The 27,775-nt window shown below is 33.6% G+C and overlaps 2 protein-coding genes across 21 annotated transcripts in view; one reads left to right on the top strand and one right to left on the bottom strand.

Moving 5' to 3' along the window:
• The window catches only part of LOC106880847 (DET1 homolog), a 136,257-nt gene extending 135,561 nt beyond the window's left edge, over nucleotides 1-696 (bottom strand). The window contains exon 1 of one of the 2 annotated variants that reach the window (XM_014930980.3): nucleotides 443-696. The gene's annotated coding sequence lies outside the window, so the exon portion shown is untranslated. The remainder of the gene's footprint in view (nucleotides 1-442) is intronic. The other variant, XM_014930981.3, reaches the window with a different exon arrangement.
• On the top strand, nucleotides 198-27,768 carry LOC106880849 (heterogeneous nuclear ribonucleoprotein K). Of its 19 annotated transcripts, none has more exons than XM_089363807.1 (15): nucleotides 198-216; nucleotides 12,070-12,190; nucleotides 14,822-14,925; nucleotides 15,391-15,447; nucleotides 17,295-17,338; nucleotides 18,900-18,972; nucleotides 19,060-19,191; nucleotides 19,318-19,446; nucleotides 19,588-19,766; nucleotides 20,675-20,851; nucleotides 21,726-21,772; nucleotides 21,885-21,967; nucleotides 22,057-22,131; nucleotides 22,243-22,412; nucleotides 26,366-27,768. In XM_089363807.1, exons 2-15 carry the CDS (start codon nucleotides 12,175-12,177, stop codon nucleotides 26,391-26,393), a joined length of 1,314 nt encoding a protein of 437 aa, XP_089219933.1. In that variant the 5' UTR covers nucleotides 198-216; nucleotides 12,070-12,174; the 3' UTR covers nucleotides 26,394-27,768. The 19 variants fall into 19 exon arrangements, with proteins under 19 accessions (XP_089219933.1, XP_089219930.1, XP_089219935.1 ...); XM_089363804.1 differs by having other exon boundaries at nucleotides 14,810-14,925; XM_089363809.1 differs by lacking the exon at nucleotides 198-216 and adding an exon at nucleotides 1,048-1,587 and having other exon boundaries at nucleotides 19,078-19,191.
• Nucleotides 27,769-27,775: the final 7 nt, after the last annotated feature.

Here is a 27,775-nt window from a genome sequence, read left to right as displayed (position 1 = left end):
ATAACATATCTATATGTCACGTGTGTCTATATATTACATCACGTGTATGTATAAGTATGTGTCTGTTAATACCGATCAGGTAAGTTGTTAATTATGTGTATATCACACAGGTATAGCATGACATGTAACAGGTATGAAACCAACAATAAAAGAAAGAAAAGTTTAGCCGTGTTATGGTTTTGACAGTATATAACAACAAACAACACATGTAAACAGGTATGGAAGTTATTTGTCACATTTACATAGAAGTCAGTACAAGAGTGATGGACATGTGTCCTGACTGTGAGCAAACATCTTAGAAATATTTAATAAATAACGAAGCATGAACAGGCGAAAACAGACTAGAAGAGGAAAAAGAAAAGATATATATAATATATAAGAAGGCAGGTAGAAATTGTCATCAAATTGTTTAAAGAACATGGAACTAGCTATTGTACATCACCTCGTCCACAAGTAGTCGTAGTAGTAGCGGTATTACAGCCAGTGGAGATAACGTGGCAGAGAGTTGAAGTGGAACTAGGATATTGGCAGTGGTCGTGTAGGAGCATCCTTGTTAATACAGTGGAATGTTTGTCTTCGTTGGACATTCCACCGGCCATTCGAATGGCGAGCCACTGATGGTTAAGGCCACTTACGTTCTATATAAAACGAATAATAATCCAGTGCAACTCCTTCACTCGACACTACTCCGACTACTCCTCTCTTTGAGATTTTGAGTTAAAACTATTTTGCGGCGGTGATAATTATGAATCGGATTTTACTGATAAAAGAACTTAAATATTAAAAAGAAAACAATATTGGTTATTGAACATGATTTTGAGACAAGAATAAATAAAATCGAATCGGTGCGAATATAACGGAAGTTGTACATATCTATACACATAATATACATACATATATATATACGTACGTACGTACGTGTGTGTGTGTGTGTGTATATATATATCTATATATATTTATAATTATTCTTTTTTTAAAATAATATAAATTTCTCAGTGGAAAATTTTCAATGAAATTTAAAATATATCAAAGAAAAAAGCAGAAGTTCCGTATTTCTTGGTTCATATACGTTCTCACGTTCTCAAAAAAACCTCCACGAACGATAATCCATAAACGAATGAATAATATTTAAAATTAAAAAAAAAAACTACAGTAAATTCATTGAAACTTTATTTATTTTCTGCGAATTATGTATAAAAATATTAATTTAAAAAAAATAATATTGAATTTGTATATAGAATTATTATGTGATCGGCGATGTATTTGTAGAGTAGGTAAGGGGCCAAGCTAAACAGGTCAATCCTCCCCACAGTTCGGCCATTTTACAGTTGCTGCTTCTTCTTCTTAGACACACTTTTACCAACACACACTCGTGCTAAGGTCGTTCGCCTCGTACGGAGTCCTCAATCTAGTCGGCCCGACTCAACAAATACAAACTCAACAGAGATCTTTATATATATATACTTACATACATAGAGACAGACAGTGAGGAACAAACAAACAAAAAAGAGAGGGAGAGAGAGACAGACATATAAGATATTTTCCTATATCCGCAGTTTGTACTGCCGTCTTTAAAACACATTTGAAGTATGTAACCAGTTTTTTTTTCCCTTTCATTTCATTTTTCCCCTCCTCTATATGTGTTTTTCCCTTTTTTTCTCTGATATCTCATCAAGTTATATACACTCACAGATACAGGCTATATATATATTTAGAATATATATATATATATATATCTCCATATTTCCCACAGCGGTCTGTGGGAATACACGTTGAAATATGTAGCCAGTATTTTTTTCCATTTCATTTCATTTTTCCCTCCTCTATATATTTCTCTTACCTGTTTTTTTCCCCATCTTTTCTCTGATATCTCATCAAGTTACATACACTCACAGATACAAGCTATATATATATATCTTTAGAATATATATATATATATCCATATTTCCCACAGCGGTCTGTAAAACACGTTGAAGTATGTAGCCAGTATTTTTTTCCATTTCATTTCATTTCATTTACCGTCTTCTATATCTTTCTCTTACCCGTTTATATTTTGTCTCACACTTCCTCAAGATATACATGCACAGACACAAGATATATATACTCAAGTTATAATATTAGGGACAAAATCCAAAATTACAGGTAAAAACTCAATTAAAATCGATTTATAAAAAATTAAAACTAAATTGAGCTTTACAGAGTAAAATATATATAAATATATAGTTTTAGGGAAAAGAACCAAGGTTCATGAACTCATCGATGAAAATCCACTGTCACTAAAACTATATAAATATACTCAAGATATATATATCCATAATTCCTATAGCGATCTTTAAAATACATGAAATATACAACCAGTCTCTTTCCCCTGTTTCATTTCATTTTTCCCTCTGTATATTTCTCTTACCCGTTTTTTTCTCTTTTCTCTGACATTTCATCAAGATATATATACATACATACATAGACGCAAGCTATATATATTAGACTATAATCTATAATTCCTACAACTGTCTTTGCACTTTGAAGTATGTAGCTTGTTCCTTTTTTTTAAAAAATGTTTGCCCTCCTGTCGCTTTCTTTATCCATTCTTCATTCTGAGCATTGTAGAAAAATTAAGGCGCCAGCTTCTTTTTCTTTGCATATATTGTATTATTTCTTAACAATCATGTGTAAAGATGAATGTATAGCGAGAAAGATCTAATTCTACATTTGTATACATGCATTTCACATACACACACACATTCAGGAGTAAAAAAAAACCCAGGGACTTGCAGGAAAAAACTCTTTCTTGAAACGCATTTTTGTTGTACCCTCATATATATATATATATGTGTGTGTGTGTGTATTTGTATATGTTTGTATGTATATATATGTGTATTTGTATATGTGTGTATGTATATATATATATGTATATATGTGTGTATGTATATATGTATATGTGTGTATATATGTGTATTTGTATGTGTGTATGTATATATATATGTGTATTTGTATGTGTGTATGTATATATATGTGTATATGTGTGTGTGTGTGTGTATATATATGTGTGTGTGTGTGTGTATGTATATATATATATATATATGTATTTGTGTGTATATATAAACCCAACAATTGTATTTACTGTTATATTTCTTTCTAAAACGCCGCCCGCTTTTGAAGTGTTCTCGTGCATTTCACGGTTTGCCCGATCTTATAAGAAAGTCTGTCTATGTGCATATATATATATATATATATATATATATATATATATTCCCATGTAGTGGTACGCCCAAACTAAATAGTACCATATAAATAAATGTATATATATAATTCTCATTCTGTGTATTATTGATGTTGGTGCCGATGATTGCAATATTTCCTGAATATCGCCATTGCATAATGTGTTAAATATCTCTATACTTTTGTTTTCCCCTCGTTGGTTTTCTTTCTTCTTCTTCTTATTATTATTTTCCTTTTAATTTCCCTTCATTCACATTGCAAATGAACCTACATGTATGTTGACGGGCAAGAAAGGAATATCGTTAATATATGTATTAATGTGTGCCTAGTTCTGTCTTGTGCTGCAAACCGCACGGCATTGGCCATTGATCCATGTTTTCCGTGTATTATATCAATTTCACTATATACGCTCGGGAAATTATTTGAAGTGCGTGTGTGTGTGTGTGTATATATATATATATATATATATATATATATACACACACACACATTATATATACATTTATATATATGCGATCCTTTACCATCGCCATATATATATATCATTAACACATATTACACGCTGATAGTTCCCACCAGCACATGGCCAGTTAGGTTTCTGTCGCATTAATTTCACTCTGTAGTTTCACGTAATCACCCACACCCAGCATAGGCCCTGTTTATATATATATATATATATATATATATATATATATATATATATATATATACATATGTGTGTGTGTGTGTATAAGGATATTGGTTGCGCCTAAGTGTATTAGAGCTAAAAGAATGAGTTAAATGGTTTTCCTCCTTGAAAATGTGACTACTGGAAAGGCGATGGTTAAAATTGTCTCATCTGATATATAGAAACTAAAAAAAATAAAAAACCCTTAATCCTGTCTTTTTTTTTTTTTTAAATGCTTTAAATCATTATCAACCCTTCATTGAAGTAATCGTACGACATTTATCTCCGTCCGAAATCCCCCGATCATTGGAAGAAAATCTTTTTTATTTGAAAAACCTTCACTGAAGAACCCTGCCCGAATCATTCGTTTACTATGTCACCTTTTCTTTTATTGCATTTATTTATATCGTTGCTTTACGTTTTTACTAAATTTTTCTTTTTAATGAAAATATAAATATTAGTCTGAAACCGATTGCGGTTGTCACTGATCAGGGAATCGTCCTTTTCTCTTCCTCAATCTCGCGTTACTTGCCGTTGCACCATGTGTTATTACGCAACAGAATATAGTCTGTAGCTTTCACCATATATATATATATATATTTATGTATGCGTGTGTGTATATATATATTTGTTTTTGTTGCTAAGTCAGGCTTGTAGTTCCTCAGTTTGATCACTTAGTAATGCTATAGTTTTGGTCGCTGGTAATTTAATTGAAGAGATTTTATGGGGAGGAACCGATAGCTTCACTTCGATGTGTGTGTTAGGCGGCGAGAGGAATAAGTCCCATTGAGTGCGTGGTGGTGGTGGTGGTAGTAGTAGTAGTGGTGGTTAGTGTATCGGGAGAGGAGGTTGGCTGTTCCAATTTGTCTTCCTGCTATACATGTATTACTACGATCGGTAAACCGCCTCTCACTATCGCCATCGTTCCTTGATTTTTCAATCACAAAAGTCTCTTGTATTTACTTTTTATTTTTGTATTCGGAACCATCGGCCAACTTGTAGGATATTTGTGTATTCGCGTGTGCGCACACGCATATACGTATGTGTGTATATATACGTGTATGTATATGTGTGTGTGTCATAATTACAAATTGGTGCCCCACCGGCCTCGTTTCTTCATAACTTTCTAAAAAAAAAAAAATGGCATATTTTTAAAATGTAATTTGGCAGATATATTTTCATAGAAGTAAATTACAAGTATTGTGATAGAATTTTGAAATTTGTTTTTGAGTTTCGGAGGAATCGATCTTACTCAAAGCAGGCTTCGTACAACCGCCAGTCCCCTAGTTTGAGTATTTTCCTAAGGTTTGTTTGAAACCTCATTGTGTAATCTCCACTCACTTAAGCACATTTCCACAAAATGTCATTAAAAGACTTGCGAGCAAGAATTCCTTTTGTACCCCACACACCCCAAAACACTCCTTTTAAAATTTTTTTCTCTGGTAGAAAATAGGTGGGGGGACAGGAGGAAGTCTTTCCTTGCAAAGTTTCTTTAAATATAAACTATAATTTTCAGAAAACTGTAGTTGTGCTTTTCTGTTTATTAATTGAAATGAACGGTTTCTTCGTTGAGTGATAAATAAGACGCTAGTTTTAAATGGTCAATATAAATGGGCCAGTTGTAAGTTATCTAGATTAGTTTTTCTGTTTTTATCAATGGTCCTGCTATACCGGGTTTGCGGCCCCATTGGTAGGTAGTGCACCAGTCCATATCCTATTGGAAGCTTTCCTGTTCGCATTTCAAATTGCTCCTCTCATATAAGACTGGCTATTCATTTATCCATCAACGCTAAATATAGAAGCGCACAAATGTGTTTAATGGAATAGCCATAGGTCAGCTCTGATCGAGATGATCTCTGGCCATGGTCGTCGTCTTTTCTCGACTGCATTATCCCCTCTGTCAATGCTTTATTATTATTAAAGATAATAGGAAATCATCGGAAGGATATTTTGCAGCTGTTTCTAGCGAATCCAACGACTACTTAGAGGCTTGTTCGATTTGTGATATATAACACTAGTTTTGATTAGAAAGGACCGTTACCCGAGAGACCCCATTCTACCCATCGTATTTACAGTTAATAAAAGCAATCGTGAATTGATACGGGTTTTTTTTTATTATTACAACTAACCCATGCACTGTGTGTATGTGTAAAATCTGTAAACTGTGTATTTATTGGTCAAGTATAAAAGCCACTGTTGTCTCGTTTTTCATCCCGATCAGATAAGCGATGGTCACATGTCTTTCAGATATCTTTCCCACTGTTTTTCGTTATTAAGTGGTGTAACACCATCGGCCTTTACTGCAGAGCAAGTTCGATCTTGCTAAGAGAACTGAAGCTATTGTAATGTAAATCAGGCAAGTCTGTTGATTCGCCTGGACTTCACTGGTCAGCGCTTATCGAACAGCCTTATTGACCAAAGGCATTCCAAACGTAAACGTTCCACTGTTTTTGTGTAACAGGAACTAGTGTTTCACATATCTATACGAGAAGGTATGATGCGAGGATTTCGCTGCTATTTCTTGTAACGTCCAGCGACCACAAGGCAGTAGTCCTTCGTTAGCTCGGGACCCTGCTTATTAAGACTGATCTTTTTTTTTCTCTCACAAACATTATTTCTGATGCCAGATGGTGTTTGGGCAATGTTACCAGTGAATTTTTACTTCAATGAATCCGAACTAGGAAGTTATATAGACTGAACTGTCGCGATAGTCTTTATATGTATATATATATACTGTGTTCATTGAATAGCAGACCTGAAGGTGCAGTATTTAATTATTCTTTTTTGCCTTCCCTCCTCGCTATCCGTAAGAAATATATTTAGCTGATAATTATGTAAGTGGAGTTATTTAGTACGGAGTTTCGATGTCATAAGCTTCCTTGTGTATATTTTTTTCCTAGTAAATCTGGTTTCGTTATAGGAAAAGAAAAGAAAAAAAACATATATGTATGTATGTGTGTGTGTGAGCATATATTATAAACCTTCATTAAAATGGTGCTACACACATGGTGAAATTTGGCCGAACATCAAAGCTAATAATTAATCTTTTGATTTTTTTCCTGTCTGTTTAATGTTTGCCTTATGTTTTGGCGGCCCCTGGTTGAATTTTCAATTAATAAATCTTAATTGTTATCCAGATGCTTTCACGTTTTGTACTCGTGTATAAACTTCTTGTTGATATGTACACGTATTCTTCCGCCCCCCCCCTCTCTATCTCTACACAAACTTTCTCTCTCTCTCCCCCTCTCTCTCTCCTTTCTCCCACCTCTGTTCTCTATCTGCACTCTCTCCTCCTACCACCACTTTTCTCTATCTCTGCCTTGCTGTCACATGGCGGCCATACTTCCCTCCCATATTTCTTCGTGTTTCTCTCTGCTAACAGTAGGGATTTTTCTAATCTTTATATAATAAAAGCCACCCCCTTCCGCCGTCCCTACCACGCCGACCTTTAACCGCTTCACTTTCCTGTTGCGTCTTTGTCGGCGCTCGATAAAGCTTTTCAACTGTTGGAAGTAGGCAACAAGATGTTGAGGGCTTCATGCTTTTCTAACGTGAATTATAAAACAAAGTGAAGCGAGTGCGGCAAATGTAAAATTTAGTTTACATTTCACGGTTTCTTTACTATGTGTGTGTGTGGATATATATTTAAAAGATGCAGTTTATTACTTGAGATTGCTACAGAAGTGATTCTCTGGCCTAGTGTTCGTTGCTGCAAAAACTACTGGCCGCTGAACCATTCCTACCACCCACAATCTCAGCTAATAATAGATTATATATTAGTGTTTTTCGCCTATTTAGCTCTTTCTCCGTTTGCACGCTTGTCTATATGTATATATACAGACACACATACAATCTCCCTCTGACTGGATGTTAATGCTCGTGTTTCTGCGTCCGTGTCCCACATCCGAAGTAGATTTAAATATCAGTAAATCATAGGAGAACGCTAGATTTCACTTATCTGTACTTATTATTATAGACTCAGTGGAGTGGTCTACTCGGCTCTCGTCTGGTTTTGGGCCTATTTCACTTTTAGCGGTCCGCATGCAGTCAGTACCTTAGGCTGGTTCTTAAAAAGATATGTTGCGGAGTAAACGCAGCACAAAGAACCGAACAATGAAAAAGGTTCTAGAAATTTATCAAATAATCAAAACAAATTTTAATGCCATAAAAGGTGAAGGTCAGTAGCGACTTGTTTCCCAAAATTGAAAACTGCTTCATCACGAACTCATTAGCTACGTGTAAAGAAGAAAAAAATTACTGGCGCCAAGCAGTCTACCTCCAGCTTGTTGAAGTCAGGTGTTACAGCGAAGGTTGATTTTTTTTTTTATTTTTTATTTTTTTTTAAGTATTGTGTTCTAGTGTAATAAAATGACGCAAACGAACCGGCTACTCCACTATTATTATTGTAGTATTATTAACTATATACCTCGAAGGGCGTGTCGTTCGTGAGGAGGTTTAAAAGTGTAATACAATTAATGTTCTTTTTTTTTTAAAAAAAAAGGTCGCTGAAATTATAAAGGCAACGAATCTAAGTTCACTGACTTTGTATTTTTTTTATTTTATTATATCAAACTGAATTAGTAAACCGTGGCGGTGTTATATTTTGAATATATTATTGACAGCGATACTATCAAAATTTCTGATATTGAATATAAGGAAGCATATAAGCTAGGACTAAAGGTAAACCTTCTCTTGATAGCGCGCCTCGATTTCATTACTAACGTTTGAGTTTTTGAGTTTAACCAGCGTTGCTCATGAGAGAGAGAGTGTGTGTGTGTGTGTGAAGAACGTGCATTTCTCTAAATTGAGGAATTGGTAAAATTTAGAAGTAAAGAAAAAACGGCAGACGAAGTAAATTTTAGCGTTTACCCTCCTGTTTTAGGTTTGTTAATTCTGTTGATTGATTATATTACACCTCGTCACCGTGGTGGAAGTGGTGAAATAGACAAGAGTTTTGTAATCTTTTGGTTTTATTTCTCGTGTGAGTAATGCTTATGAAAATGCATGAAGGTCACAGCTTCCTATTTCTTTGTCATCAAAAATATCGGCCTTTTATGCAGAACAAGGGAAGAAAATACTGCTTCTTTCTCATGCATCCAATCCTCTGTGTGTGTGTATTAAATTGTCTGCCTTGTGCAGACAGTGCATTGGGTGTGGTTTTTTGTGTTTTGGGCTCCTAGCACTCACCCACTCTCAACAACACTCGTCTTTTTCCATTCTGTGTGAATATGGATTATATTATTTTATTTGGTTGTCTTTCTATTTTTTGCTGTTATATATTATGGCTTTAACAAGAAGTTTTTAATTTCTTGTGTCGGTTATACTTCAACATTGAGCTATTAGATTATATAATCATGAATCCTATATTTATTCTTTAAAAAATCCGTGTGGACGGATTTAAATATTGCGTTTGGGGCGAAGTTGCACGATGGTGTAGCTTCATGTGATTATTGAAAGGGTAGCGAGCAACGTGGGCTTTGCTGTTCAATTTCTTGCCTGCTAAGCCCTCCATTTAAGTTTCAATTCTTACTCAACTCTGCCCACTTGGGGCTTAATTAATAGGAAACAATGTTGGCAAGGGGTTCCCTCAATTGGTACACTGGGTCATAAATAACAGGAATAAGCTATGGATCGGGGTTAAAAGGTGGTTTATGATTAACCCCGGAATGGGAGCGATCCCCTTCTATGTTCGAACTCGGACCTTGGTAAACAAAGCAGACTTTATTGCTTGTAGCATTCGTCGTTCACTTTTAAAAAATATTTATCGTGTCCATGGATGGTAATTATTAGTTTACGAGTCAGAGAAGAAAAAAAAAGGCTATGAGATTTTGGCAAGTATTTCATTACTGATGCAACAGTTTCTATTGATTTCACTATTGATAACGTGGTCACAGCTTTGGAACTCGACTTCATTAACTACGCATCTCTCTCTCTCTCTTTCTCTCTCTCTCTCTCTCTCTCTCTCTCTCTCTCTCTCTCTCTATCTATCTATCTATCTCTCTCTCTATCTATCTATATATATATATATATATATATATATATAATAATATATATAAAATTTTGGGTTCGGATTCAAAAGCTAAAGGATTATCTAATGTTATCTAGGGTCTGCTAGAATGGAGCAGGGTTTTGTTGACTGATATTCTCTTACCCCATCCTACCTAGGAAAAAGTATCTTGTCACCATGAACCCCGTGTCCATGTTTATTTTTTATTTATAATTTCTTCGGATTCCTGTTTTTAAAGGCAGACTTCGATATGTGAGGTAGTCTGTGTTTAAAAATATGGAGAATATGATTCTGAAAATTTTTTGGTCCCAGAATTTCAGTCCCGATTGCGTAGGATATTTTTTCACTTTTAGGTAACTGTGTAGTAAGAAGTTTGCTTCTCAACCACATGGTTCTGAATTCAGTCCTACAGCGTGGCATCTTGGGCAGGTGTCTTCCACTATAGTTTCGGACCGACCAGAGCCTTGAGTGGATTTGGTAGGCGGAAACTGAAAGAAGCCTGTCGTATGTATGTGTGTGTATAGCTTTGTGTTTACTTCCCTGTAACTTAGCCGTTCGGCGAAATAGATCGATAGAATAAGTACCAGGCTTAAACTAAATACTGAGGTCGATGCATTCTACTAAAAGTTCTTAAAGGCGGTGCCCCAGCGTGGCCACGGTACTGAAACAAAAGATAAACCGAAAGAACGCTCACCGAAAGAATTTTTAATAAAACATCTGGCGTTGATCAACTGAAAACTTTTATTTCATGAGATTAATTTAAATACAATTTAATTCTTAAGATGTGTTGGTGTTAAAGATGTAAATATCTTGGTTGTAAAAATAAATACTTATTTCAGTTTGTCGTGCTGTAAGATATTTTAGGCCAGCTTTTGGATGTAACATTTCTGATATATCGTTTTTTTTCTTTCCTGAAACTTGCACCGTCCACCTCATCCCGTACCTTTTTAGCGTTCACTTCTAGAGATGACTGTTTGTTTTCTATTTCATAGATTTAAAGTTATGTAGAAATATTTTTGATTAATTTATGGCACCCTGTTAGACGTGAACAGTATTGCCTTCATATTCTTGCTTGAATATAAATATATTGTTGAATATAATATTTTGAAACGTAAGCTGAAGCATGCAGGAATGAAAACGGTACACTATTCTCTTAGATTTCCAAATCCTGTATTAAAGTTGTTTTACTATAATACCTTAACATAAGCAACTCCATCTAACCCTCTAAATTATAGTTAATCCATTGTAATTTACTGAGCTAAATTGCTGGTTAGTGAATTTTGTACTTGGTGAGATATATTTTCTTTTCTCTTTAAAGGGTTGCTACCATATAAGGTTGATATTGTCTTTTTTTCTGGCTGCATTCTGGTGATGCTAGATTCCAGGATGAGGATACAAGTGAAAGTAAACTATAATTGTATACAATATAATTTTGAGCTAATATAGTAATGACTTTTTTGTGTATAGTCATCAAAATAAAACTTTAAATATCTCTTTGAAGTACTGTTCACAGCTAGATTTTTTCTCTCTCCCTTATTTAAGCTTTATAATTCATAATTTTCATTAACAGTTTGTTTGCTTTTGTTGTCTGATTTTTTTTGTATTGTGGCTATATTAAAGATTCCTGCCTATTTTTGTCTATTGATGCAACAAGTAATTTCGTTGGTCCAGATTTTCTTCTTATATCAATTTGTGCCTGTGCATCTCTATCTATCTATCTATATATCTATCTATCTATCTATCTATATATATATATATATATATATATATATATATATATATATATACACATATATATTAACAAACGTCAGATTTTGGATATTAATTGATATGATCCTGTGTAAAATTCTAATTCCTCAGCAGTAAAAGTAATTTTGAAAGTTCAGTTTAACCCTTTTGATATTAACCTGCCCAAGACTTCCAGTACTATAAGTGATCTTTATTAAAACCTCCCATCAAAACACCATGCTAATTTACATTCCAAACACCAGGTGTAGTAAAGACAGTTATTCCACTAAATTCTTCATTATCTTCAAAATTAATTGAAGCAAATGAATTTGGTAACAAAGGGATAAAGTACCTATAGTAGTGTTGGGAATGTTTTCATTTCCTTCATCTTAGTCCATTTTTCCTAACTTTAAACACACCATTATTGTTTTGTTTCCTTTCGTTGTAGGTGTGGTAAAGTGTTAAGTGAAGAAATAATTTCTTTTCAACAATAACAGTTGCTTCCACAGCACTCCTTAGAGATTTCATTGAAACTTTTGGTCATCAATTAACGATGGACTCGAAAGAAGGTGAGTTCAGTTATAGTTTTTCATGCCTTTTTTTCTTCCTTCTTTTCTATCTCCCTCACCTGTTAATTTCTTTAAGGTTTTCCCTTCTAATTGTAGGTGGGGTTACACTTTTTTTAATGTTAATTTTTATTTATTGTGGGTGGTGTAGCTATATTGTATATTGTTGGTGCAAATATTTTACAATATTCAAAATGTCCAGTTTAAACCATTTAATTGGTTGCTAAGTGTTGCCATGGTAGCTAGTCTGTATCACTAGCAGCAGCAGCAACAGGTGTCATAAAGTACATGTTCCTTATTGATTTCTTTCCTTTTACATATTGTCTTCTGTATTTCTCCCCCTTCCATAGTGGCACCATGGCTGACCCAGGTGAGAAGCAGTCTGCTTTATTATTCTTTAGTACACTTAAACTAGCATTTTTCATAAGAAAGCATTAATATCATCATAGAAAATTTGTATTTTATATTCAAATTTTATAAAACTATCTCTTAATACTTAAAAGCCGTCAATAATTTATGTAGATGTTTATAGTTTCATTTTTATTAAAAAAAATTTTTTTTTGTCTGTTAAAATGTTCCATTATTTATAAGTGTGAGACATGTACATGTCTAGATTTATAAGCTATTATAATTTCAAATATACCAATGAATTAAATCAGGCTGCGCCATCAATTAGTGTTTGGTGAATTTCTATGGCTTAACTTGTTGATTCGCTTCCATCCCTTCCCTTTCTAATGATCCCATGTCATGGTTGCTTTAGCATTTGTGATTTAGATTATTAATTATCCTCCCCAACCAGCCTGTCCTACAGGCTGGTTTTTGAACAAAGCTTTTGCAGGATAGTATCGCCTACTCCTCCACAGCTAGGAGGATGTGAGCAGGTGCTCATTGGTTGTTGCTAGGCCACTAAATATCAACAAAAAACTGGTGTATTGGGGTGTAAAGAACCATTTAAGTAGTGCTACTAGTCAGGCTGGTTCATTCCTCATCAGTTGTCCCATTGGCTACATCACTATCATGCTGCTCTTTAGACCTGAAATGTTGTCTAACAAGTCTACAGGCAACCAGTTTTCATCCCTCTCTGTCTTACTTTACATACAACAAAAGAGATGATGATGGGAGTACATCAGTCTTGTTTAACTCCTACTTGAACACACGCACACACACACACACACACACATATATATATATATATATATATATATATATGCACAGTGAAAACTAATGATGTTTTAACTGATCACTTTTTGGTCAATAGGTCACCTTGGGGTATGTATTTTCTTTCAGATGAATTTTATTTTTGTGATATCTTTTTTAATTTTTTTCTTCTTTACTTTGTGTTTATCAGCTTTTAACATCTACAATTTTATTTTCCCTCTGGCTATTTCTGTGTTGTATATTACAAGTCCACTTAATGCTTCATTTTAACTGAAATTGAAGTAATTATATTTCACTGAAGAGGTGGGTGACTCTTATTAAATTTTGGCATTTATAAATTCTAAGTTACTCTTTAGTAGGACTGGTAGTAATGGTTTTGTTATTTTCTTGCTCCTCGTCCAGCAAATTAGTGTTGGTTAATGGGGTTCTGGTTATTTTGTCTTTTTAGGTTTTATATTATTTTTTTCTCCTTGCCCAAATTTACAAGAGTTTTTATTTGTGAATCTGGTATTTTTGTTCTTTTTTTTTTTTTAATCATCCTGTTATTCCTTTCCAGTCTACTTTCAGTTTAGTTCTATTTCTTCAGTGTGTGGGTTTCCTAGTTTTACCAGCTTTCATCTTAGTGCTAAAGATATACACTGTTGGATTATGTGGTTGCTAGGTGTGAGGAGCTGGTGTTCAATTGCATGTGCACACATATGCCGACTCTGGCATTGATTAGGTGTTACAAAAGAGATTAGATACATCTCTGAGTTTAGTTTTAGGCATAGCAGTTACTTTACTTTTAGCAGTTTGGCAAAAGAGACCAATGGAATAATCACGAGACTTAAAAATAGTCCTGGGGTTGATTTGTTTCACCAAACCTTTCACTCTGGTGCTTTAGCATGACCACAGTCCAATAACTGAATCAAAGTAAAAGATAAAAGATGGAAAAAAAAATACTATCTTTTCATGTGTCAAGTGTTGAGTCTGAATCTTCATCTCTTTGTTAAAGGCTTTGGTAAAACACTCTCTCTCTCTCCAGAATCCTATTTGATATTGGTGTTCTACATGAAAAGAATTTTCATTTGAGTCTTATTTCCTGAGTTTGCTGTCTGTTCAGTTGGTGTTGAATGCTGAGTTTAGCAGCCATTTTATCAGTTTTCTCTATCTTCACGCAAAAGGAGCAGGTACCTTCCTACTTGGCTGATTTACCTGTTGCCACCCTTTATTAATCTTTAAGGCACTCTTTTTACCTTTTGATTGATTGCTGGGGCTATTGTAGGCATTTTTTTTTCCATATACATTTTCCTAAAGATTTACTCTAGTAATTTGTTTGTAAAATTTTTCTTACGTGGATGGCTTGTGAAAAAAATATTTCTGTAAATTAAATCCCCCAAATATTTGTTAGGGAGTTGCTTTTTATATATATGTTTCTGTGTATTACAAATGAGACTAATGGGTTTTTGTTTTTCATTTTAATTGATTTTTCAACAGGCATAATGAAGCGGCCACTAGAACAAGAAGATGATGACTCATCGATGAAGAGAGCTCGTGGCAGTGGGCCAAAAATTGAGTTAAGAATTTTACTTCAGAGCAAAGTAGGTTTCCAAAATAACCTTTTAAAAAAATTCAATTTTGGGTCTTATTATTATTGCTTTAGTTTCTCTTCAATTAAAATGCAGAAAACATCCAATAGGACAAAAAATGCAACATTTGCCCTTCTAATTTTGAGCAATTGGTCTCCTTTCTTCATATGTCCATACCACTTATTGCATTAGCTTTTAACTTCTTTTTACTCTTGTGCTTTTCAGCAATACTCATAATTGCTGCTTCAAAATATCTTTCTAAAATGTGTGATAGTGTAAATGATATAAGTGAATAGGTTAAGAATAGTTTTCTTTGCAGGAAATGAACTTGATTTTTTCTTTTCCTAAATGTAGGCTTGCATTAATATCAGTAGATTTTTAATTTAACTAAACACACACACACACACACACACACACACTCCCTCTCACTCACACTTGTTGAATAATAACGAAGTTTGTATTTGAAATGTCTTTCAGAATGCTGGAGCTATCATTGGCAAGGGTGGCAGTAATATTAAAAGATTAAGAGAACATGTGAGTATTTCTAATTAAACAGTTTTTCCGTTACCATTTTTCTCATATTTATTATATTTTTAATGTTTTTGTAATAATGAAGACAAAATCAGGCATTGCTTCTGCCTAGATGCTAGTTGCCATTTTATGAGAAGGTGACGTTAATTCTTCTCTTGAGGGTGGGTGTGTTGTTTGTCAGTAAATATTAGTACCAAGTGATTTTTAAACTTTGTCTTAAAATAGAGATTAGAAATATATATATATCTATCTAACTATATATCACATTTTGTTGTAAATATTTCATCTTTGAAAGTAACGAGATGATTATCCTTTATTTTCACCTTCATCGGAAAATGAACTTTGAAAGTAGTGAAGGTTGACTAGTTTGTTTCATTGTCCAAATTGGCCATCAAATTTGACAGTTGTATCTAACAACTATTTATCATATATATATATATATATATATATATATATATATATATTTATGTGTGTGTGCGTGTGCACATATAAGTATATAAAACACACCACATGACATGCTATTTTCTGTTCTTACCTATCTTTTTTCTTTTTTTTTTAAAGAAATTAATTCCCATATTGTATATTCAAAACTGAATTGTTTTTCTTTTTTTGTTTATATATTAAATTTTTTTTTGTCATTTTAAATATAAATATTGAAATCTAGCTTAGTTTATTTGTATTTCATTTTTGAAACTGACATTGCTTTGTTTTATTTTTTCAATTTTTTTTTCCATACGGCTGCAATTCTGTTGTGATGTCTGGACTAAACTAAATAAATAAATAAATAAATAAAATGAATGAATTTTTCAAAAGGATCTTTTTCACAAAGCATGCAAAATATTTAAGATCTAAACTAGTTTAAACTGTCTTTCTTTTTTTTTCCTTTTTTTTTCCCCCCATCTCTCTTTCTCTTTTTCTAACTTGTTTCTTGTGAAATTATATGATCTTACTCCTGAACTTTTGATGATGATAGCTATTTTCCCAAACTGGACTTCCAGTGCATGTCGATAAATGTAGCATCTGAACCCGACTATAGTGATTATAAAAACTTGAAACGTTAAGCAGGAGTTGAAAAGGGGTCGAGAAGTAACCCCAATCTTGCACAAAAGATGGAGGTGCATTTAACTTATAGCTAATTCTCCTTCTTTATTCCTTTTAGGTATTATTTCTTTGAACATAACCATGCATGCAAGAATGTTTTATTACTATGGAACAAAAAAAAAAAACTATTTATAAAAAGAAATTTTTTCAAATTCTGCTTGTTGACTGGGATGTTCCCCCAATCTGAAACGTAAGGCTTTGCACTGTTGTTCTTTTTATCAGTGGCAGCTGAATTTGACCAGCCAGCAGTTGATATTGTGAAGATATGTGTGAGGGAAATGTAACTTTCCCTCTCTCTTTCTCTCTCTCACTCTCTCTCTCTCTCTCAGGAACAAAGCAGCTTCCTTTCTCTTTTATAACCCATTCCCGGGAACCTGTCTGTCTCTAAGAAGGGAAAAACTGAATTGAGGAGAAAGAGAACTAGTCAGAACGTTATAGGGGAAAACAAGACTTTCCCTGCAAGTATCTCTCAGTACTGCAAGTTTGTCTTAACTAATGCCTCCAGTTTTTATTCCACAGAATTTCAGCCCCGTTGAAGTTGACTTGTTCAATGAATGTATGGATTCCATTTATATTACTTTTTTATGCCCATTGTGAAGATTTCTGGTAGTAATACTTTGTTATATATATCTTGCCTGCCCCATTCTTCTTGCCCTTCCATGTCCACCAATGGCCCGTCTGTTGACCCTGAATATCCCTGACCCACGGAACGTCATCCCTGCCCGTCCGTCCGTCCATCCATGATGCAGTTCAAAGCAAGTGTTACAGTGCCCGATTGCACCGGCCCTGAACGGTATGCACCCTACTGCATTGTACTACTACACATTTTATTAATAACTGTTTCATAATGTTAAAAGCCCATTGTAAGTTCTTTTTTCTCCACACTGTTTTTACATTTTTTTCTTCCCACCCTTTCAAAACTTATCTGATGTCATTCACTCTTTAGTTCTTTATTTTTTTTCTTCTATTTAAATTTATTTTCCCACTCTTCTGTCACCCTCTAAATTTCTTTTTCTCTCTCTCTCTCTCTCATATTCTCTCTTATACCCAGTAAATGTAGCTAGCTAGTTAGGATCTTGGGAAATAACCACATACAGAGCTCAATAACTTGGAATCTGCATTACTCCCTGCTAGATGTATTAATATTCAGTCCATCCCACCCAACGATTCCCAGTCAACGACCAAATCTAAAATTGGGTACTTCATACTCATAATAGTTCCTTGTTACAGCTTCAAAAAATAAAATATTAAAAAAAAAAAAAAATGTTTATTTGCTTTTTCATCACGGGTTTCTATTTTCTACTGCAATTCACTAAGTGATCAACAACTTGACTTTTTTTTTTTTTTATACAATTCATATTGTAATTTAGATGTCTATCATAACTCTAATATAGTTTTCTTTTAATATGGAAGTGTTAAACCAGCAGCTATTATTACTATCCTCCAAGTTAGTGGATGACACTTGAAAAGTTGTATGTGCTCTGTGAATTGTAAAGATAGTTGTATATATTTATTCTTAAGTCATTGAGTTCTGTATCAGTGGAGATCTCTGCTTAAAAATGAAAGGGCATGGGTTTAAACAGCCTAACAATTACTTTGGGTATTTAGTGGTTTTTTATTTATTTTTAGTTTCATCTTATTCATGGTTTTTTTTTTTAATATTAAATTCTCATACTCCAAATTCCCCTTGCTTAATTATATTTCTTAATTAAAAAAAAAAAAAGTATTAATGTATATTTATAAATATTTTATTTTCCTTTTGAGATTTACTAATTTATTAGAACTTGCTTCATGTCACTTAAAGGAAAACATCATCACTGTCAAAGACCTAATTTATCAAAGCTAATATTCTAGTAATTTAATTCATTACATTCTAAGCTTTGGGTTTCTTCTGCACTTAACCATTCCCACTTAATAGACAGCTTGATATGAAATGTGACACAGCTCAGAGTCTTAAATACCGTTTGGTTTATATATACATATATATATCTACATAATATGAATTTGTTAAACAATAAACTCCAATGTTTGTAAGGACTAAATTCCAAGGTCTCTAGATGATATAGCTGCTGAAAGGTTACAACTAGATTTCAGTAACTAAGTAACTGTAGTTCATTCATCTACACAGCATATCGTGAACATTTAGTACGACAGTCAGTTAGTTTATTTTATTTTATTTTATTTTTATCCATTTGAACATTCAGATGGATTATGCACTTAGTTATTAATCTGCATACCAGTCTAGTAAATTGGTATTTTTATTTTTTTAATTTTTTTTTTAAATAAAAGACATCTTGACTGTTACATTGTTTTCTACAGCTATAATTATTTCAAATCCCTTTTACATTTTACAGAATTTTGACAATTGGTGCAGACATAGATACAGCATTGGACTGTTTGGCAGACATTATACCATCCCTTGAAGATGTATGTATATTTCATGTAGTCTTTTGTAAAATATTGTCTATATTGAAGCTTCACTTTTCTGTGTTATTATTGAGATAAAAATCTAAGGCTCAATCTCTGTTGCAGTACAAACAGTTCTCCAATGATGAATATGACTGTGAAATAAGAATATTGGTTCACCAGAGCCAGGCTGGTTGCATTATTGGTAGAGCTGGTTTTAAGATCAAAGAGTTGAGAGAGGTGTGTATCTTTCTTTGTGTTCCTCATTCTTTAGTGTCTATATTGTTCTCTTGCATTTTAACCCTATTTGAATGTTGAAGTTTTTTTTTCTTACATATCTCTATAAATATCAAATATTTGTTTCAGAAAACTGGAGCAAACATCAAGGTGTACTCAACCTGCTGTGCCCAGTCCACTGATCGTGTTGTGGCAATTTCTGGTCGACCTCCTGTGGTCATAGCTTGCATTAATGTTATTTATGAGCTTTTGGAAATGGTAAGTCAATATTTTTTTACGTTTTTCATTATATATTATAGTAAATGTTTCAGAACTCTTCTCAAATACATTGTAAAGTAAATGACATGGTGTGAGGAACAGGCAACAGTTGGTGTATAATGGTCTCTCCATCTTCTGTAGGCACCACCGAAAGGAGTTAACCAGCCATATGATCCACACAATTATGATGAGTATTACGCCCATGACTATGGTGGTTACACCATTGCAGAGGGGGGCCGTGGTAAACTACCTAGGGGTGCCCCGCCACCACCACCACGAGGAGGTGTCTCTCCATTGATGAGCCCACAGATAAGAGGACGGTAAGTTAACTTTCCAGGTTTATATATTAATAATTAAGATACTATCATAAATAGCATTGTTTTTAAAGTACTGTAGTATGTAGAAGCTTAAGATCTTTGATCACTTTTCATATTTAAATGCTGCATTTGAAAAACATACCTTCATAAAATATTCCCTAATTCATATATTTATTAAGTCACCCATTTAGTTGACTTGCCTGAAAATTAAGGGAAATAATTCCCTTGTCCTTATTTCATGTATAAACTACAAAAATGTTAATTTTTAAAAATTTATTTCATTATTTCATCTCTTAACCCTTCATCAAGTATTTGAAGTATTTTCTTCATTGTATCATTTTTATTTCCCTTTTTTTTATTCATTTGTTCTTCATCACACCTGAGTAACTTCATTAGTGTAATTAAGAAGTGTAGTGTTAATAAACGAAGCTATTAGCAAAGTGAGCCTTTGATCAAAACATAATTCCTTAACCACTGCTTTTGATCCATAGATTTAATTTCCATTAGCTCTATCCTAACCATTCATAAGATATTTGCATATTAGAGAAATGCAAAATCTCCTAAAGATACATAAACATATGTTTGTGTCAGTAATACTATATCTTAGAATATTGACTTAGATTCTCTGAAAAATTAAAATGGCTCCAGTTTTTTTTCTTTCTTAGGTTTTGTTTTCTCTTTATTGTAAGTTAAGTATTAATGAAGTTTCACTCTTATCAATATTAAGGTAATATCAGTTTATGATATAGTTTTTATATGTAGATGTGAACTAGTTTGTGGCCACTGATTTTTGGCAATTTTTATATAAACAATGATTTTCATTCTCTATATTTCATGCTTTGAAATGCTTAAATTTGAACTCCAAACTTTTGGATTCTGCTGTAAATAAGTCTGAATTGTGAAAATTTCAGAGGTACTGCTGGAGGAATGGGAGATATGGGCATGGGAGGGTCTGGCTCCATGAGCAGGGGTGGACTACCTAGCCTAACTGGAGGTAGAAACAACATGGGTGCTGCTCTCCCCTATGGCAGTGGTGGCGGTGGCAGTGGGGGCAGAGATGATGGCCTGCAAGAACTTGGAGGAATGAGGTAATAACACTCTATCATACTAGTGCTGTGCAGCAGAGATACCTCTAGAGAGGGCCCCAACCATCGTTAGATTATTCCTCTTGAACAATTTGTAAGTTTGTCAAAATTATTCTGTAGCCAAGTTCAATCTACAAACAAAAAAAACTTGCAAACTAATCAATGATATTTTAAACAAAACAAAACAAATTCAACAATCCAATTTTCATCACATTTTATTACTTTTAGTGGTTAAGTTTATTTCGAAAGCTTGTTGATTTTTTTGCCTTTTCATTCAGTATTTGCCCAATTTCTCTTGAAGCTGTGCACTTACGAGTTGATGGTGGCCTTAAGTGTTCTAATTGTGGATTGAGTTATTTGTCCTAGGCAAACGTGCACAAAATAGCATATAGGCTTAGCTTCCCTTTTTAGCTCTCCCCAAATTTCTGTCTAGAGGTATCACTGATGGTCCTAATTAGGATTTAAATGTTATTCGAAGAATGTTTTATTGTTTTCTTTCCTCATTATAATTCCTATTTCACAATTAAAATCAATATTATACTCTCTTCTAATGATATCACTCACCTCAAGGTAAACGTAGTCACATCTTTTTCCTGCACCAAGCAGTTCTAACATCTTCATTCTGTTGAGTCAGACGGCATTAACTCACTAAATATATTTCTGTCTTCTGCAAATCTCTTTATTGAATCTAATTCATCAAATCTTTCTCTTTCTCTCTCTCTCTCTCTCTCTGTCTCTCTGCATGGTAAATACTTTATTAGTTTCTCATTATCTCATAATGTTCCATGTTGTAGCTATTATTTCATTTCTAGTTCCACATTTATTTCAAACCTGTACTTTAAAAATATTAATCGGCCAAATATTTCAATAATTTCAGGAATGCCATGAATGGCAGCATGGGTGCTCGTGCCGGGCGTGGAGGAGGTAGGTCAATTGTAGACTCTCTCAAACTCTACTCTTTTTCAGCATTATTACTTTCTCTTTCATCAACATTTTCCTAAAATGTTCCCTTTTTTTCCCCCCCTTCCCCTTTCAGATAACAGGTTTGGCAATCCTGCAAGAGGAAACAGTGGCCAAGGTTTCTATGGTGGCCAGCAAAACTTTGCCCAAGACAGTATGGTAAGTTACTTCAGCTATTAATTTTGTGGTGATTCAGATAAAATATTTTGAGATATTATTATTACCTTCCTATTTTTTTTTTCTTCCAGGGTGGTATGGGAAATCAAGGGATGATGTTTGGTATGGAACAGACTACAACCACACAAGTGACTATTCCCAAAGAGGTAAGTTTCATTCCATTAGTTTCGCTGTAGTTAAAAATTTTGCTAGACTACTCTTAAAAAGAATCATGTGTAATTTTGGATTTTGTCCCTTTTCTTTCTCCCTCCATTTAGCTTGCTGGTGCCATTATTGGCAGATGTGGAACTCGCATTACTGATGTGCGGCGCCAGTCTGGAGCCCAAGTGGTTATAGATGAAGCCCTTCCTGGTTCCAGTGATCGGATAATTACTATCACAGGAACTCAAGAACAAATTGATGCTGCACAATTTCTCTTGCAGAGCAGGTTAGTTGAGTGCCAGGCAAAAACTTGGTCTTTTTCTTCATATTTGTTTCTCCTCTTTCCTCTCTTCTATTCCTCATTGCATTGCATTCTGTTGGTTGTAAACAAAAGAGACACTAATGCCTTGATTAGAAATTGTATTAGCTATCTGTACCTTCGTCTTCCATTACTCACATGTACTAACCTGTTTTTTTAGTGACACTAAAACTTTTTTACTTCTTACTAAAAGTAAATCCAGTGCACGAAGAATTAATTCTATAGAATGGTTGCCACTTGATTTCCCATCCTCTCGTAGGAAAGCTTTGATTATTGATACATTATATCAAAAGGAATTTGCTATTTGGTTAATTTGATAATTGCATCTTTGTCTAATTGTTGGTCCATTTAGGTTTTACACAGCATAAATTAGTATAGTTTTTATTTAGCAAGCTAGCAAAATGTATAATATATGCCAGAGAGAGAGAGAGAGAGAAGTCTGGGTTCAATCTGAACACCTTTAGAAGAACCAAGCACTAAGATAAGAGTGGTAACAAGAATTACAAATTCTCATTTATCCAATGTAAGGAAAAAACAAAGCATTGTTTTATTGAAATCTTTTTTTATAAAGTTAGAAAATCTATTAACTTTATTGGAATCTAAATTTTTAGTTTAAATGTCTTTTAAATAAAATAAAAAAATTAGTAACAGATGTGTAAATCAAATTTATTTCTTAAAATCTAAATGTGTGTTATTGTGTTACATTGTGAAGTAAGGGAGTGTTTCTTCTAAAGCTTAATGTTCTTGTTGTAGCCATTACTTTTTCACAAAGTAGCTTTAGGTTTAAAATTTTGATGGTACCAGTTTAATGGGTGTGGTTAGGCTTTTTTTTGGTTAGCATTGGGTGGCATCTGGTGGCTATTATCGATGATGTGCATGAGACATTGGTGATGGGATTTGGCTTGTAACTAACCTTTGGCACCCATGGTCTGGAAGACTAATGAATTTTGTTGTTGTGTAGTGTGAGAACAATGAATCATTATCTTCCTGAACCATGGATGTAAGTAGCAGCAACACCAGCTCTTGCTCATCCCTGTCCTCTTCTCCCCTCCCTCACAACTGCCACTCATTCGATTGACCCCTCCTCCTGGATCCCTTGTTGATGGCTGCCCACCACTGCTGCTTTGCTAACCTTCAGCTCCGCTACTGTTTCTGCTGCTGCTACTATTGTCATTACTACTACTATTACTACTGTTTGCTACTATTATTATTATTATTATTACTACTACTACTACTATTGTTATAACCACTATCCAGAACTGGTACTGTGATTGGCATGTTACAAACTAATTTTTATTTAATATTTTTTTAATGTAAAATAATGAAATGTTTAAATGTGCATGACATGTTTACAGACTGAAATTACGGTGAAAGCTGAAGCAACTTGTCGGAATCGGTTTAGAATTCTTCCTAAATTTTAGATTTCAATTTTAGGAAAGTTCCCATGCGTACTTGGTATAAACTATTATATTCTAATAATTGATTTGACATACAAAGTTAATAATAAATAAATACACGTGTTGATTAAATGTCTTGTGATTTGTTGCCCTTTGTGTTAGGTTTGTGTTGAAACTGGAGATAAATTCTAATTAAGGTCTTTAGGAAGTATTTTAATCAGGAAATATAAATACATACATAGCTGAAATAAAAATTATCTACAACAGCTACTGTCAGTGTGGTTGTGCATTGATGGGAAACTTAAGTATGAAATGTTAAGTTACATGAATTGCAGGATAACACTCCTTTGTATTGTAGAAACGAAGCCTGAAATTTTGGGGTAGGGTTTAAGTCGATTATATCGACCCCAGTGCACAACTGGTACTTATTTCATCAACCCTGAAAGGATGAAAGGCAAAGTCAACCTCAGCGGAATTTGAACTCAGAAAGTAAGGACAGGCGGACAAAATGCTACTAAGCATTTTGCCCGGCATGCCAACGGTTCTGCCAGGATAATAACAGTTGTTCGCTGAAGAACAATTCTGCAACATTGGAACTCTTATATGGCACATTCTTTCATAGCGGCCTGGTTTTTGTTTTTTTGCTTCCCTGGATGTAAATGGCAACCAAATAGAAAGTGTTCATTTCCAGTTTAAGTTTGACCACAGTCAGTTGTTAGCAAATGTCATTTTGAGGACAGTTTTTTTTTATTTTATTTTACTTAACAGCCAAGATTTTAAGGGAAAAGTAAATTTCTTGAAATTATAAACCAGAATGGGTTCTTGTTTCAGAATTTTTTTTGTTTTTGTTTACTGAGTACAATAATACCCATTAAATCAACCCAGTCTTTGACTAATCAAACTCAAAAAGTTGAAATGACAACACAAAGGGATACCATTCATTGCCCTTATAAATGCTAAAAAAAAAAACACATTTTCTAACACAATTTCCCTTTTCTTACTCATATATTCCAGAAAATGGTTTCTATTGCTAAATAGTTAGTTCTTGTTGATTTAGAAATGAAATGCATTGATTTATTTTGTTGGAGATATTTTTGTAGTTTGGAAACTGAGTTACAGGTGTTTCCAGACAGGTGACTCAGTTTGAAAATTTGTTTTGGTAAACTAGGCAGATGTGTCAGTTTGTAGAATCTTTGGCATCAGTTGGTAAATGAAAATAAGTAAAGCTTAATAGAATTTTAATGTGTTGGATATTTAGATAAGAAGTTAGCAACTGGGCTAAACAGAAAGTTTTTTGTGTTTTGTTCAGACATAAATAGCTTTTCTGTTAATTTCCATTCTCAAACAAACTCTGACTGGTTTTAACCTTTTTTGATACTATCTCTTATTTTCAAAATTAAATGGAACAGGCAGCGTATTGCAACAGAAATTTGGTAACAAAAGGGTTAAAATATTTAACATGACTTTTCACATACAACTTGATAGATTAGCACAATCCTAGAGACTACATCCACAGTGTAGTTACTCAACTAGATTTCTTTCCGAACTTCTTAGGAATATTATAAAAATCGTATCTAGTTATAACCTGGTTATTGCTACTATGACAAAACAATGGTTGTTTTGTGATGTCCAGTTGTTGGAACATCCGATTTCTAAAACTATGTTGTTGTGCTCTAATTCATAGACAATTTACTGTAATTGCATTTACCAACATGTTTTGACTACAAAGTTCAAGGGTTCAATTCCTGCAAACTTCCTTTCGTATTGTACCATTAGACACTTTCTCTTCTGTTTAATTTAGTTTTGCTTTATGTACTTGATTATATATAAGTAGCTAACTTCAAAGACATGTATGCTTGTATATTGTGAGCTGATATTCCTATGTTCCTGAAAAATCAAATAGCTTTGAATTAACTGACAGCATTTATTGAACTTGTGTGTAATCGTGGGAAAAGGAGAATTTTTAGTTACAACATAGGAATAATCTTAGCTCATAATGAAAATACTTTTTGTTAGTACCCACAGAGTTGACAAAATTGTGGGAGAAGTTATTTTCACATTTGTTTCTCAGATCTTCTAAGGATTCTAAAACTATTTAGTTGATTCTAACCCAAAAGCCTATACTTACTGTTCATTGTGTTGTGTATCTACATCATTGCTCCACCTAGTTAGTAGGAAATGCACTAAAACATGTAGACTAATCTCTTATAAACTTCCTACACTATACCATGATCAACTGCACTTAATGTTTTTTTTTTATTTTCCCTACCCTTTAATCTCAACTAATTCACTTTTAGCATAAAACTTTACTGCCATCCTTTTATATAGTTAAATGTACTATTGTATTCAATAATAGTGGAGAGGCTAGATTAACTATCCCAGCCTCTCTCTTGTAATTACAGGTTATGTTTTATATAAATTCTAGTAGGTTTTTTTTTCCTTCTTTGTAATTTATTGATGAAAATGACTTAATTTCATTATTGTCTTTTTGATAGTAAATCATTTTCCTCTTTTTGTTTTCAGTGTGCGGAAATATTCAGATAAATTTTGAGGCCTGCACTGCATGGCAACTCTAGCAGGGCAGAAGCTGGCAAAATTGGAAGGAAGAAGGGCTGGGTGGTTTTTTGGGATGGGACAGAAAACAAACAAACAAACAAATTTAGTTAAAAGGGGTTGGTTTGGAAAGATACAACAGTCAGATTCAGTTAATATGAATGGCAAGAATGCCTACAACAACAAAATAAAAATGGGGAAAAAAAACAAAAGAAAAGGCAACATGTCTACTATGTGGGTGGTGCAGAAATGTAGGATGGCAGCTGTATATTCAATGTGGAGTACAATAGCTGTTTTTGTAGCTTATGGCACATGTTAATAATGGCAATGCCGCCACTTTGCACACTGCTGCCCACATTGCTCTTTTCAATCCATTTTCTTTCTTTATAGTGATCTATGTATTTCAGCATCTATCCTTTGCACTTCCTAATTTTATTGATCCTAATGGTAGTAGAGGGCCTATTTTTATATCTTAGCTGTTAGTTGGAAAGGCAAAAAAAAAAAGAGAAAAAAAAGCAATTTCCTAAACATGGGCGGAATTTTCTTTATCACATTTTAATTTTTAATTTTTTTTTCCCCCCTGCCGCCACCACCACCATCACCAGTTGTCAGTTGGACCTCACTGACCTCAGTTTATCTGGTGTATATTCATGTGTATACATGTATTTTATATATGCATATATAAAGCATATGCACATACATGCATATTATATAGAGCACTACTTAAAATTTTATCTGATTCTTAGTTATGAACACTTTTTTTTTTTGTCTTATTGAGTAACTTAATATCCGTCAACTCACTGGTGTGTATATATATGGATATATATATATCTTTATATACATCTATATATACACACTCACACACAAACACATACCCCCAACCAAAAAAAACAAAAAAAAAACAATCCCCCAAACTATGCATGCACATACACCACTCACTCATACATTGTTTCTGTCACATTTGTATATTTCATTTCATGTTCATTAACTTTAGCATTCCTCTCATTGAAAATATATATATAAGAAAAAAAAGAAAAAAAAGGGAGAACTATGGGGGAACAACTTCAAATGGCCAGAGCAAGCATTATTATTATTATGATTATTATTAATATTCATCATTGCCGCCCATTATTCTGATGTGTATGGATCTCATTGTTAGGTACTTGATTTAGTTAATGTTGTGAGTTCCATGTGTTGCAGTAGTTAACCACCACCTGAGGCTGCCAACTAGGGAGGAGGGGAAGGGGGGCATGGGGGGTGTTCTCTCCTTTTAAATATTGTTTCAGCTGGCGTACACATAGGTTTGTGAATACACCTGTTTTGGCAGATTTGGTGTTAATAAAAGTTGGTTTCAGAATATATATATCATAAAATATGGAT

Source organism: Octopus bimaculoides, chromosome 15 (assembly GCF_046866305.1).
Source record: "Octopus bimaculoides isolate indiv1 chromosome 15, ASM4686630v1, whole genome shotgun sequence".
Classification (NCBI taxonomy): Eukaryota; Metazoa; Mollusca; class Cephalopoda; order Octopoda; family Octopodidae; genus Octopus; species Octopus bimaculoides.
The sequence above is the reverse complement of the archived record's forward strand: the minus strand, read 5'-3'. Positions and strand labels throughout refer to the sequence as shown.